The following is a 16,080-nucleotide window of genomic DNA, read 5'->3' on the forward strand; positions in this document are numbered from 1 at the left end:
TGATACATTAAATGTTAACTACCAATCTGTGTTATTACACAGGGGTGGGATGTAGCGTGGTGATTGAGCACTAGACTTCCACAGGGAACACCTTTTTTCATGCTATGGAAATGACTACAAGTTATTTATTTCTGAGCTGATTGTTTTCAAAATTGGACACAAAAACAGTATTTTCTTGTTATTTCCAAACCACTTTTACTTTTCTTCTTACATCAAACAAACCTGAAATTATTTACAAAAAACATTTTTGCAGGAGAAAGGGATGGACATTAAACAATACGATTACACAAAAGTAAATCTTGATGTAAATTTGTAGAAAAACAATAGTTGTTCGCATTAATGAATACCTAACTGCAGTTTTTGTTTATTCCTTTGTCTTTGTTAATTTCGTACCCATGGTCGAGAGCACGCATGCAGATCGCTATCGCGGGAAATGAACATGCAGTATTTACACAAATTGCAGTTAAACTTAAATGTACACTGAATAAAAGTAGTTTACAATAATCATATTTGTTAGATAATTTTAGCTATAAATTTGTAAGACTGTGAGGTGACATTTAATAAGTTAGCTGGATTTTAAAAAGACCGTAAATTTTAATTTTATTAACTTTTTTTTTTTTTTTTTTTTTTTTATATAAATAAATGGAGTATACTGTGAAGTCGACATTCTTAGCCGAGGTATTTTGCAAGCAGAAATCACAACAAGCATTTAACACGACGCTGAAATCAACATCAACAACATGGCACAAATTATGAAATTGTTCGGGGTAGGGAATTGATGGGTCAAAAAAAAATTCTAATTAACATAAAGATTGCTATTTAAAGAAATAATGAGCTCTATATAAAAAAAAAGCTCTCAAATTTTTATTTGGGGAAAAAAGGAAGAAAGAAAAAACAACTACCCTCAATAAACATCCACTTACATATTTCTGTATGTTTGTTAATTTAATGTCATAGGCCTTAGAAGTGGGGGTGGGTGTATGGGGTACTGACTTCAAACTCTGAAGATAATGCATAACCCCATCCCCACCCCGCTTCTGAAAAATCAAAGTAATATATTAACTGCCCCTACCCCATTGAGGTTTTGTTATTCCTATTTATTCCAGTTTATACACCATTAGCTGAAAAAGATACATTTTCTTATTCATATATAAATACTATATACAGTACTGCGTAAAACAAATTTGGCTAAAGCATTTTCAATATGGCTAATAAAAATTCCATTTGGCTACAGGTATTTTTGATCCAGGGTGAACCCTGGTCCTCTCAAAAGATAACCACTCCCAATGCTCGTTTTCTTTCAAGCTTTTATTGCCTCACATTTATGAAGTAAAAAGATGAGATAAAGGTATTACTCGTCCTGCAGCAGTAGTGGTGACGGCTTCAAATTTTGCATTCACATATAATGTTAAAGTTTTGCATTTAGATTAGTTTCTCACTTTACTGTTAAGTCCTAGTTCAGTGAAACTTGGTTTATAGTTGCACCTTCATCACAGTGCACCGAAAAAGTTTATGTTGGACGAGACATTTAATTTTAGAAAATTCTTGTTTAATAAAAAAAACCTGTTTGATTTTCAGATACATGCTTGACCTGTCTCACCTCACAGTCCGTGTTCTGTCATCCTGAACGGTGTTGGTCTTCTCTAATGATGGTAAAGTAAAGTGTCACCATTGCTGTACCCCGGCATGACAAAGTTTGATCACTGTAATTAGATGACGTACAATGCTTGTTTGTATATGTACTCTGTAATCTGGTTCTCAGTTTATGTTGGACGATGCCTTTGTTTATGGGTTCAGTGTGAAAAGTATCTTGCTTTTAATATGCTGGTTAGAAACTGAGGGCAGTTAATGCTGTCAGACATATTGTTTAGATGTATATATATATTGTATATCTGACTTCAAGAATGCAAGTTTGCATTGTTGAGAGTCCAATGATATCATGATATGTTGAGAAAGTGTTGAAATGATGATGATATGTTGAAGCTAATTGCTGATCTTGTTAACCTGAAGAAACTTGGTGGTTTCAAGAGATACTGAACATTAAGACTTGATACAAGATGGAAAATATGAAGGCTACAACATTGTGCATCGTTTACACGACAGCCAGCTCTAATCAAGCAAGAATCAAGAAAGAACAAGACCAGGACCCCGAGTCCCCTGGATCAAGTCTTCAAGTTGACAACACTGTTTGTTGTTGTTGTTGTATATATGTACTGTGTGAGAGAGACTGACAATGAATTGGTGCAGAATCAGATGTTATGAAGAGTCCACTGTTCTGTGGGTGTGACAGGGAATTCCCGTCACCCAAAATATTTACCTCAACAGAACTTCAGTTCTGTTTAACTTGCCGTGTGACAGGCTTACAACCTATTTGTTTGTAACAGAAGCTGAGACCCAGTTGAGACGTTTTCTATGATAAATGACAATCAAGTTGACTTGGAGTTTTGCCAGAAATAACTGGCATTGGGAGATTTTTTATTATTACGTATTCCATGGCTACGAATTAGAAAATTAATTGTTTTTGAACAGTCAGTCATGGAACTATTGGTTCTGAAGGACTTTTTCAAGTAATGGTTTCCCAAAGGTGTATCTGTCGTCAATATTTACAAAATGTAGGTCTGCCTCCTGGGATGTAACTCTTGTATTACAAAAAAAATATTAAAACAGATTTATGTATTTAATAAAAATAATTCTGTTAAAACGAACATCTAATGAAGCAAAGGTGTTCTGATAAAGATAGTTAAAAAAAAAAAGTATGTTTGACACCAAAATGGAAATGACATTATAATTATTTATTCATTTAGTTATGTTCTTGTTAGTTAAAAGTAGATTTTTTCTGCACAAGCTAGACCATAAAACAATGTTAATACACTTGTTATCCTGGTAAGAATAAACAAAGATCATCAGAGAAACACGTGTTATATAAGACCACTGATTAACTACTCAGAATTAGAACTGTTAAACACGGTAACTGATTTGCTACACAGATGGCAATAGTACCCCCATCAACCGGTAGATCTGAATGAATTATCCGTCGGCAGTAGACTAAACAAGGTGACAACACAATAAATAATCTGAATGAATATTGTGGACAGGAGTTGGACTTGTGTGGTTAGGGTAGAATCATGAGGTACTTTCAGCATGAGTCGATCTTCACATCATCAAAGTCAAACAACATACTTAACATATTTTTATGCTGGGGTTTTGTTAAACATTCATTCATACACTTGATTTAAATGTTAGCTAACAGTGAAACATAGAACTCTTTTTTAAATGAGCTCTTGTGGTGTCATTAAACAAAACAAACTTAATTTTTTTAAAGTAAGTTGACTGGTATTAAAAATCTAATATTCTCTTTTTGTCAACTAGTGAATAGTGAAAAAAGACATCATCTTCATTTTAATTGAGTTCAGTTTACTAAAGAAAAGCACAATTTATTTTAAATGTGTTTAATTAGCATCATCGTTATAAATATGTAAAAATGCAATATTGCAATTCTTTTAACACTGATACATATAGAACGAATTAGCTAATGAAGTTTTGTACCATTACATAGAGATTAGTGGGTTAAAGACATGGAATGAATAAATCCGCTTAGCTTGTAGAGATCCCAGCAGTACTATATGCAAATGGTGTCCCACTAAAACATGTTGGTTTGAGAAGTGCAATTCTTAGATGAATGTTTTTGTTTACGGTAAACATTGCCATCTTCGTTACCATGGCTTGTATTTATTTATGTAATTTGTATCTTTGCTCCCTTAATTTCGGTGTGCAGATGTAGAAAAATACCTCAGTATGGTGATGGTTAATTTTAATAGCATTAGCAGCAAGTTCCAACTGTTTATATTGGAATAAAAATAAACGGGTGTTAGATGTGATTGTCTTTTTAAATTAATAAACAGTAGATAATACCGATTATCAGCAACAAACACACTACTATCATTTTAATTGTGAGCTAGCAATAAAACGTGACTCGTTTTAAATAAGTTAGCTTACAATTAAACATAGGTATCATTTTAAATTTTAATACTAGCAATGAAACATCGGCTACCATTTTAAATAGGTTTAATAGTGATAAAACATTACTCTTTTGTTTTCTTTTTTTTTATTAGGTTAACTGTCATACAGACCTATTTTTAAATAGGCTAATTAGCAAAGAAATATGTAAATATATTTTTAATGTTATTTAACAGTCCGATGCATATAAAGTTTTTTAATCTGTTAATTAATAGTCAAATGAATAACTTTTTAAATAGATTAGCTGGGATTCAAATGCATAACTGTATCATTCCTTAAATAAGTTCAACAAGCAAGCAAATGACTATCAGTGGTTAACTGTTGTCATCCCAGTGGGGCAGACTATAAACTGTTACGGGCAATCAACTTACATGTGTCTAATAAAGACATTCAGACAGATAATGTATATTTAGTAAAGACATTCAGACAGATAATGTATATTTAGTAAAGACATTCAGACAGATAATTACAGTTGGTAAAGACATTCAGACAGATAATGTACAATTGGTAAAGACATTCAGACAGTGTACAGTTGATAAAGACATTCAGACAGATAATATGCATTTGGTAAAGGTATTCAGACAGATAATGTACAGTTGGTAAAGACATTCAGACAGTGTACAGTTGATAAAGACATTCAGACAGATAATGTACAGTTGGTAATGGCATTCAGACAGATAATGTACAATTGGTAAAGACATTCAGACAGTGTACAGTTGATAAAGACATTCAGACAGATAATGTGCATTTGGTAAAGGCATTCAGACAGATAATGTACAGTTGGTAAAGACATTCAGACAGATAATATACAGTTGGTAAAGACATTCAGACAGATACTGTACAATTGGTAAAGACATTCAGACAGATAATGTCCGGTTGGTAAAGACATTCAGACATGATGTACAGTTGGTAAAGACATTCAGACAGTCTACAGTTGATAAAGACTTTCAGACAGATAATGTGCATTTGGTAAAGGCATTCAGGCAGATCATATACAGTTGGTAAAGACATTCAGACAGATAATGTACAATTGGTAAAGACATTCAGACAGATAATGTCCAGTTGGTAAAGACATTCAGACATGATGTACAGTTGGTAAAGACATTCAGACAGATGATGTACAATTGGTAAAGACATTTAGACAGATAATGTATAATTGGTAAAGACATTCAGACAGATGATGTACAATTGGTAGACATTCAGACAGATAATGGACAGTTGGTAACAACATTTAGACAGAATGTACAGTTGGTAAAGACATTCAGACAGATAATGTACAGTTGGTACAGACATTGTGACAGACAATGTACAGTTGGTAAAGACATTCAGACAGATAATGTACAGTTGATAAAGTCATTCAGACAGATGATGTACAATTGGTAAAGACATTCAGGCAGATAATGTATAGTTGGTAAAGACATTCAGACAGTGTACAGTTGATAAAGACATTCAGACAGATAATATGCATTTGGTAAAGGCATTCAGACAGATAATGTACAGTTGGTAAAGACATTCAGACAGATAATGCACAACTGGTAAAGACATTCACACATATAATGTCCGGTTGGTAAATACATTCAAACAGATAATGTACAGTTGATAAAGGCATTCAGACAGATAATGTACAGTTGGTAAAGATACTCAGAGCGATAATGTACAATTGGTAAAGACATTCAGACAGATAATGTACTTTTGAAAAATACATTCAGACAGATAATGTACATTTCGTAAAGACATTCAGACAGATTATGTGCAGTTGGTAAATACATTTAAGCAGATAATGTAAAACAGATAATGTACAGTTGATAAAGGCATTCAGACAGATAATGTACAGTTGGTAAAGACATTCAGACAGATAATGTACAGTTGGTAAAGGCATTCAGACAGATAATGTACAATTGGTAAAGACATTCAGACAGATACTGTACAATTGGTAAAGACATTCAGACAGATAATGTCCGGTTGGTAAATACATTCAGACATGATGTACAGTTGGTAAAGACATTGAGACAGTCTATAGTTGATAGATAATATACAGTTGGTAAAGACATTCAGACAGATAATGTACAGTTGGTAAAGGCATTCAGACAGAGAATATACAGTTGGTAAAGACATTCAGACAGATAATGTACAGTTGTTAAAGACATTCATACAAATGTGTTGATGATAATGTGCAGAAAAATAACAGAACAACAAATATTCTGTTGATTATTCATGTTGTATTTTTGGAAATTCCTTTTCCAAATATGATGTCTTATTGTAATAAAACAAAATCATGTCTTATTATCATCCAAAAGTTTTGTTTGGTTTACTTTTTAACTTTGTGGTGTAGTATGTTTGTATGTTTCTAATTTAACGTAAGCAAGCAGCTTCTATTGCTTTCATTAAAACAGTTTTCACTGTTTAATGTTTTTGCACTTGTACAGATAATGTCTGTATATGTTTAAACAATTTGTGTTTTCAAATGGGGTGAGGGTGAGTGGAAATTTGTGGAATATGTTTGTTCCACGAATGAAAGTATAAACGAAAAGAATATTACAACACACTGTGTTTCATTAATAGTAGGTCATTATTGTGTTGATGACATTGTTATCAAGTTCTCTTGGTGAGTATTTATTAAATTTTACAAAGATGTTACATATATTTTATACATTCCTATATACATTATTATTTTAAAAACATGTTAATTATGTTGATGTTGAAATTGATATTTAAAAAAAGAAGTGAAAATGGTGTTTTTGCCATTGTTAATTTCACATTTTAACTGAAAGTTAAACACATATATATATATATATATATATATAGATAGGTATATATATATATATATAGATAGGTTTTACCTAATAGCCGATATTTGTATTGTGATGGACTGTGTCCCTAAACATTTTATTTATTAATACAGGTTTCTGTTTTTTTGCTGTTGCCTATTTTTAACAGCAGTGTTATGTTTATAGTATTTTTCCAAGTTTTGAGTTATAGATTTAAATTAAGAATTTTTTATTTTTTTTAAAACCAACAAAAACCAACAACAACCCTTCCATTACATTTTCTTACATAAATTTATGTATTGAGGTATGTAACGTGCAAGTAAAAGTGTTGCACATAATGATAACTGTAGGTTAATATTAAAATATAAAAACTAAAATATTTCCTAGGTATATCTGGAAAATAAATGAAAACACTAAAAGTTAAAAATAATAAATTATTATTCTTTTAAAATTAATTATTAATTGCAGTGTCTATTTTCTACAGATATGGCTAACATATTTTTATATTAATATTTTTTGTTTTGTCTACACAGAGTTTTGAAACTAAAACTAACAGTGTACCTCTCAGATATTTATAAAACATATCTAGTAAATTTATATTAAGCTGAAGTGATTAATCTTAGACCTATATCCATATCTTTTCTTTTTTTTAATAGCAAATTAAATTTGTATATTTATTAATCATCCTAATCCAATAGCCATTGATTAATAAATCAGTGTGCTCTAGTGGTGTCATTAAATAAATTATTGATCATCCATTTTTCATACACACACTTTTGCTTAACACACAGTAGCCTCTTGCATGTTTTTTTTTCATGCTGGTGTGTCATTATTCGTTTATTCCTTTATTCACCTGGTTTCATAGTAAGTTTATGGTGTATGTCGGAGAAGACTGCACTGGAAGATTTTGCATAAATCTGGTTTTAAAAGTATAAGAATTATTCACATCTCAAAGTGCTTAGTACTGATTCATTGTTAGTATAACATTAAACCTCATTTAACCTTATTTAACTTAAAACTTAATTTTATGTTAAAGTAATATTATAACATTTGATAGGGATTCTTGGAAATCAATTCCCATAATATTTCTGTCAGTAAAAATCATGCCATTCAAATTAGATTCCAATAACATCTTCTTTTTTTTCTTCTTTTTTTTAAAGCATTCTTATGGATTCCATTGATGTAAAGTTGAAGGAATCCAAATGGATTTTGATGTAATTTAATGAAAAATGATGCTTGCAAGTACTCGAGTGCACGGGCACGGGTCGAGTATGGCAAGACTCAAGTCCGTTCACAGGACTCGAGTACCCGTTCAATGAATAGGATAGGATAATATATTAACTTACCTATATCCAATTAGGGTTCAAGGACCGTGCAAGGAAGAGCATTCTCATTTAATTATATTTTTAGACGACATTTTGCCACATGGTTGTAGCCAGTTACATTACAGGGCTATGAGACTGTGTGCAGTACAATGACATGATTCAGCATCCATGTTCAGCACTGCAATTAAAATACATAATACTATTTTATTTTATTTCTTAATCTCATTATCATCTAGTGTCGGGTACTCAGGTCCAGGTCGAGTTTGACCCTCGAGTCCAATATTTTGGACTTTCAAGTCTGTATCAAAAAGTCTAAATTGTATTTAGTTTAATAAATTTTTAAAGCTTACATTTGAGGGCAAACATTTAAAACATTTATTTCTTTTTAATAAAAAAAACCCTATATTAATTAAAAATTAAATACCATTACCAATCAATTTATACAATTTAATAAAGGTTAACTATATTAATCTTAGTAATTTTCACATTTGAAAAAGAATGATTTATCGCAATAAATATTTAAAACTACTTTGGAATCAATAGTTTTTTTCTTTCTTTCTTTTTTCAAATATTCATTTCTTTGTTTTTTATTTCTAAATTATCTAAATTCCTTAATATTTATAATTACAGATGTCTTGCTTCACTTGTTTACAGCAAAACAAAAAATATTAAAACCTAATATAAATAGATAGTAATGTTCAACATACATGTAGGTAAGACTATGTTAGAACTGAAATTTGAAAGTTGAAATTGCATGATAATAATACAAGAGGTTTTTTTCTATTAAAAAAACATAGAATGAAGAGTATAGAGGATTCGAGAAATGTAAAGTGAATGTTTATTTCTGAAATTTTACATTTTGGTGGAGTGCAATCATCTTAATCAAACAAAGATATATTTGGTAGGAGAAATGTGATGGAATTATTTCGATTCCAACCTGAACTAGTGTTAAATTGTTTTTACAGATTCAGAATTTTGCTTCAGATTTTAATTTGCTTACCTGTGATATTTATATTTTTATACAGCTCTGTACACTGTGATTTAATTTAAGTTTTGAATTTTCATATTGATTTTCTAATCACTGCATTCATGTAACTTCCATTAGCCGATGTGTTCTTTGTACTGGATGTCATTCATTCATTCATTCATTTATTCATTCATTTATTCATTCATTCATTCTTGAAATTATAATCGAATGGCTAAGCAATCAAATCCAGTTGTAGAGATGAAAATGATAAAGATTTTTCAGGATTTTAGTGCTACTGCAAACCTTTTTTTGTTGTTTGACGAGAAACTCGCAGCAACCCTTTCTCTGTGTTATGTTATTTTCTTAGCTGCAGTTGTCATGCTCAGACATCACTTCCTATTAACCTGATAACACTTGAATTATCAAATAAGTTTTATCAGATTACTGTAAATGTGCACGATAAATTGTTTTATCACTGATTTAAGCTTTCAGCTTTGAAATAATTGATATACAATAAGTGTTCACTTTGAGCAAATCAAATACATTAAAAAAACATTATGGTCTTAGAGGTTAAAAACAATTTCTTATTGCTGCATAACAATAGTTTTCTTGCCACATATGTTACTGATTATAAATATATGTTCATGTTGAATGCATTTCTTAATTTTATTCAGAGCTTTCTTAGTATAACTGATCTTGCATAAGCTAAGTATAGCTACTATATAATGTTTTACATTATATTTGGATAAAGTACCGTAAGTGATTTATGTTTTAGTAGAAACATACTGGTGATGTATTACGTGATATAACTAGTTACATTTTAAGAAATATATTCATTAGTTTCTCCCATTTTTTTTACTAAATTTGTTTTTCTGTCTCGGTAATATTTTCTAATATAAACAACAATATATTTCACTGGGTTTTTTTCATTTAGATATATTACTGTTTTAATTGTTATTTATTTTTGTCATTGGTGTTTACTATGGTGAAAACAAAACAGTGTTTCATACTAATTGGGGGAAAAAACCCTAAAACAATAATGGATAATTTATTCCACTAAAATTAATTCCTTGTGAATGTAAGGACTAAAATATAAAGTTAAAAGTCTTAATAGGTTATGTATCATGTATAGTTTATTAAATTTCGAAAACATAACTGCATTTAAGTTACTATTTATCATGAAATAGGCAAATACACTTGAAACCTTTTCCTTTGTTTTTTTCAGTATGAAGTTAATATAATTTGCTCATTAAAAACAAAACAAAAACCCAACAACTTTTTAGCTTCTTTTCTCACAGATTTTCACATTAACTTATAAACTTGCAAAACCACTCAAAAATATATACATGTAATACGTAAATTAATATTGTTATGCAGATAAATACTTCAGTTTGATATTTCATTTTTAAATCTATTGACCATGATCCTATGTGCCATCCTCTTTTTAGTTACTAGTTACTGTTATTTCCCTTGAGAAATCACCATGATAGAATGATTAATAGAGAAACCTAATTTGTTGATATTACGAAATATAGTCGGTAAAATAAACTATAGGTGTCAAATTAATTGTAGGTACATTTAATAACTGAAATATGCTGATTAATTAGAATTTTTCTTATTAAAATATTTTTTTTAAATTCAGTCTAGCAAAATTTTTATTTTAGAATTTAATATGATGACCATAATCGAAAGTAACTTGAGCATACTGTGAAATTGCATTTTGTTTGTTTGCATGGGCACCCGTTTAATTTTTATTTTTGAAGTCAATTTATTGTTGTCATATATGGTATACCACAAGGGTAAATGGTAAACATATTGAAGTAAGTGCTAAATGTGCAGATGAAAATTAATTATATAGATGGTGTACAACAGATGGACACAAGCTTTTATAAAATATTTTTTTTAATACTTTTTATGGTGGTAATAAATTTGTGGTTTTGTAAGTGGGGGTGGGGGGGGGGGAAGTACATCCAAATGTGATAATAACAGGTAACTCACTCATTATTAACCTTTTTAAGGGGAGATATATTTTTAAGCCAAACCTCCCTGGGGGAAATTGAGTTGACAAAAATCACTGAAAAATCAAATAAATTAAATTCAACTTTAATTCATAAAATAAAAAGTATAACTGTAAAGTAGTAAAAACAGATATATTACTTAACTACGTAGAATTTAAAATAATTTATATACAGTTTATAACAGTTGCTTTGTAAATAAAATAGCCAACAAATCACATGCAAATTTCATGGGCACCGCCATTTTGTTTACGTCTTTGCCAAATACTAAGTGATGTAAAGTAAACAAATTACCTTTATTATTAATAGAATTATATTTCCTGTTAAATTAATGACTGATAAAAACACATTCGTGTGCAATGCTTAGTAAAAAAACATGCTTGATTCACCACACTTCTAAAATGACACAGATGTCGCTTTTCCTGTAAAACAGTAAAAGATGTAAATGTTCTCCACATCAAAGGGTTAAAATAGAATCTAATTAGCATAATTTGAACTTAATTTCAGAAGACTGCACAGCTGTATTTTGTTGTATTCTTAATTTTTCAAATTACTGTCAACAGAAAAACAGCACACCTATGAATAAAAGTGATTTCACAGTATGTCATCAAATTTTAATTAAAATTTTTGTTTTGTGGAAATAATTTTTAAGTTAGTCTTTTTAAATTGAATAGTCAAATAATTTTCATTTTGTTCTTTTGTTTTAAAGTAATGCAATACTTATATGCATTTTCCCCAGTAGGCCTAATACCAGATGTTTATGATCCTTCTATCATTTTAAGTGTACGATAAGCTGATGTTTTTTTTAACTCTCTGTCTTTAAATTATTTGATATCATGGTCAACATTTATTTTTATTTTATATAAACTTTTTGAAAGACTTAGTTTGCCCAGAATTGAGTATTTTACATTTTAATTTATTTTAATTTTAATCTGTCATTCATTTCTCATTAGATGACAACGTTTCATTAAACACAGGTGAATTCTGTTATTATCACTGTTTACTGTGATGAAGTCCACATCTCACAATTGCTCAAAATTATATAGGTGTAAGTTAATTTTAATATACTTTTTTAAACATAATCATACTTTTTGTTTAAAAAAAAAAATGCTGTTCACCAGTTTTACTTTCTGAACTTAACACTGTTTAATGATATGTAAATCTGAAAAAGAAAACCATTAAAATTTTCAAAATCATATCTCTGCACAAGGCAGAGTCAGGAGGATGCTTTGACAATCTTATGAATGTTGCAATTCGATAAACCATTAGTGTGATATTTGTTGTTGCAAGAAGGAGTTCCTTTTTTGACAGTTATTTTTATTACATATATTTTTTAAAATTATTTTATAAGCATTTAAAATGTTTTAGATAAATTTTAACCATGTTTTCAGATGATGAAAAAAAATACATTTACATCATATATGTGATAAACAAATGTTTTAGAAATGTTCTACAATTGTGTTGATACACATATTTCACTGCCAATCACCTAATTCTCGAAACGGGTAATTTCTGTTGTCTTACATGTCTACATAAATTTGTGTGATTGTGTTGTCTGATAGCAGATATTACTTTTGTTGTGAGTCGGTATTATTTTTTTACTCATTTATGATTCACAAGGTATATTTATGACTGTTTTAATATTAACATAGTAGGTTACATATTAAGCTGTGGTAAGATAAGAAGAAAATTCAGACCACCCCAAGACCACTTGTTTAAGTACAGTTAGAAGTTCTGCTGATAACAGATATGCACCCTGACTAACGGTATGTTATAGGTTTTTTTAAATATTTCATTGTTTTATTGTATTTCAGGCTTTGTTCCTCTATACATATTTGCTCATACACCAACATGTTTGTTATAAATGTAAACTTTAATAATTAATGTACATGCTTTTAAACATGATTGTCTGGAAATATAAGCTGCTAATATTTTTTATAACACTATTTAGTTACTGTACATGATAAATCATGAAGAATTTCACAATGCCATACAGAATGCTTTATGATACAGAAACCATAAAGTTGTTTGATAATTTTTTAGTATGGTATTCAAGTTAGTATTTTATACATGTTTTAGTTAACCTTGTTTAGTTTGGATGTCACTAATAGTGCCAACATGAGGGCTATTCTGGAATTAATTATATTGTCAGTGGTGGTGGTGGTGGTGGGAAGGGGGAACATTACAAAAATAAAATAAAATAATATGCACCCATGCATAGAAATAAAAAATAATTATAGATTAACAAGATAATAATGAACAAGAAAATGATTAAGTTGCCACCTGCTCCTCCCCCTCTTCCCCCATCCCCACTGAGTGATCACTTCTGGAATAGCTCTTATATTGTTCATAAAAATGAATCCAACTTCTTTCATTTTCTTTTCTTAATTTCTTCTTCTGTTATTTTTTTTCTTCCATTTTTATCTTATGCATCCAGCTTTACACTCAGAAAACATCATCATTGAATCAAGTTTCCAAAATAATTTGTCATTTTGAACTTATCTGGTACATTTTTCAACCTCAGAGTGTAAGAAAACAACTTAAAAAAAACCTATCTTGATGTGTCTAACGTTTTAGCGGACATCCTAATGAGTCTAATTACTCAAGAACTTATTTAATATTGTTGACATTTATTTATGATTTTTCACGAACATAGTTTAATTTTACTTTCACTTGACGATGAGTAATCCCAATGAAAGCTCTTCTCATTGTCAGCAAATATATCCTTTAAATTATCGTTTTAAAAGAAATAATTTACACATTTCAAGAAATTATAAGACCCATGTGCACACTACAAAAATGTAGACCGTTTTATGTTTGTTTTCTGTTTGATGTTGCGATAACAACATAAATTCAAACACGAGTTTAAAAAATACACTGAACCTGCCCGATTGTTAATCTACTATTTTATGTTCTAGTGTTCACAGAATCAAGATAGATAACTCTTGTGAATGTTGACAGCTGTGTTTACCAAGACTAATCACATCTCGACTACAGCCTTGAATGTGTTTTTTATGTTAGTTTTACATGTCTTGACAACAGTTCAGAATGGCAGTGAAAGAGTTAATGTAATATTAAAAAAAAAAAAAAAAAAAAAAGTTCAATTGTGGTCAGACATATATTACATTAGATATGGTACCGTAATAAAAGATCAGTTTGCATGACCCCATTAAAATTAGCCTTTTAAGCCAACTTAACACATTTGTTACATGTAAAACAAGTTAATAACAGCTACAAATGTACTTAACCGGCGAACAGTTAAAATACAGCCAACTGTCAAAATGTTTAGTTAGTTGTAGAATCTTTACTTGACATACAGGCACACATTCTGAACTCATCCTAAACACAAGGCAGTGTTGTTTTGATTGTAATATGTAACTGTGATTTTGGGTTCTTCATGTACAAAGTTCCCATTTGGCATGAAATGTGTGATGATAACATGTAATAAGAAATGTGTTATGGTAAAGCACAAGAAGAATAATTTAATAGACATTAAAACAGTCTTCTTCCTCAGAGTCAAAAACAAGAAAGATTGCTCTTGAGTTCCAAGTATAACTGCTCATGCCATGTACATTTAATTGTAAATTCATTTTGGTTCTATTTTCTAACCTGAACATTTCATAGCAGCTGTATAGTGACTCACCAGAGTTATACAGATTTTAAAAGTGCTTCAAATTGACTGTTTCATGATGAAAAGTCCTTGGACTTTGTCAAACCCCATGAAAAGTGCTGAATTTGAGACATATCTTGAAAAGTGCTTGGATTGCATATTTCCACAGATAAATATTAAAATTTACCTTCCTGAAGTTTATTTTCTTGTAAATTTGTCAACTTTGTATTTATATGCAGCAGTGTCTACAGCAATGCTATACAAAGTAGGCCAACTCTTCCTGCACCGTTGCTGCCTTTTCCGTCATTATTGCATCATAAATGATGCTCAGATCACCTTCAGCTTACTCTGCAACCATTCATGATTGTGATACAGTTCATAATGACAAATATATTTTGATATAAAACACTTTGAGATGTGTTTCTTTCTTGAGAAGTAGTTTGGAAAATGAGACTGGCTACCCTACAAAAATGATGACTGATGGATGCTGCCATTAGCATGTAACCTGATTGGACCAATTACAGTGGCCGAATTCCCAAACCTTGGCAACAATCCAGGAGTTGTTTGAGAACCCCCCCAGTGCAATCGTATTTATAGCATATTTCAATGGGAATTTTTAAATATCATATGAAAGAGTGGTTCCCTGCCTCATTTTGATATTGAGATTCCATAATTTGTTTGTAATAATAATGGTGCACATGGCAACCAAAGTTGATGAAAAAGCAAGTGTTTACCTCAAGCCATTTTTGTCTCAGATATACAGATACAAATATTTTACTTTTCGGATGGCAGTGGCGATGGTGACGGTGTCAACTTTTTGTGTTAAAGTTTAATGTTAAAGTTTTGTGATTAGATCAGTTTGTAACAAATTATAAATCCCAGGTAATTCAAGCTTGGTTTATAGTTAAACCTATGAACGTTCATCATAGTGCACTGAACAAATTTATGGTAGGTGAGACATTTAATACCGCAATATTCTTGTTCTTAGATGAGCTTCAGAAACATCTTATGGATTATATTTTCAAAAAATTACATCTTTGGATATGTAGAACCAAACAGATTGGACTCACTAATCAAAGTGTTCTGTCCTTTCTGGATATCCAGGTTTTGAGAGAGTGTTTGATATGAGACCCTGTACGGACAAGTTGTTTAAGCATATTTCTTCCTAGGCAGTCACTTCTGCTATATTACGCTCCGTGTAAAATTGTATCTGAATCACACTGCAGATAATTTGTATAGATACTGAAGAAATTTGCTCTTTGATATTTACACATCTGTTGTCATTCTGCATTATCCTGGCAATCCCTATTGGCTTTTATGCTTTGTCCAGAACTACACACTGCTGAAAAAGTATGCCAGCATTAGTCAGTAGAATCTG

General features: G+C 30.3%; 1 protein-coding gene across 1 annotated transcript in view; it reads left to right on the top strand.

Moving 5' to 3' along the window:
- Positions 1-6,308, top strand: part of LOC121380912 (RNA-binding protein 33-like) — a 41,622-nt gene extending 35,314 nt beyond the window's left edge. Inside the window, exon 18 of the mRNA XM_041509943.1 lies at positions 1,579-6,308. Coding sequence (XP_041365877.1) covers positions 1,579-1,627 — 49 coding nt within the window. The 3' untranslated portion in view covers positions 1,628-6,308. The remainder of the gene's footprint in view (positions 1-1,578) is intronic.
- The last annotated feature ends 9,772 nt before the right edge of the window (positions 6,309-16,080 follow it).

The sequence above is a fragment of the Gigantopelta aegis genome, chromosome 9, assembly GCF_016097555.1.
Source record: "Gigantopelta aegis isolate Gae_Host chromosome 9, Gae_host_genome, whole genome shotgun sequence".
Lineage (NCBI taxonomy): Eukaryota > Metazoa > Mollusca > Gastropoda > Neomphalida > Peltospiridae > Gigantopelta > Gigantopelta aegis.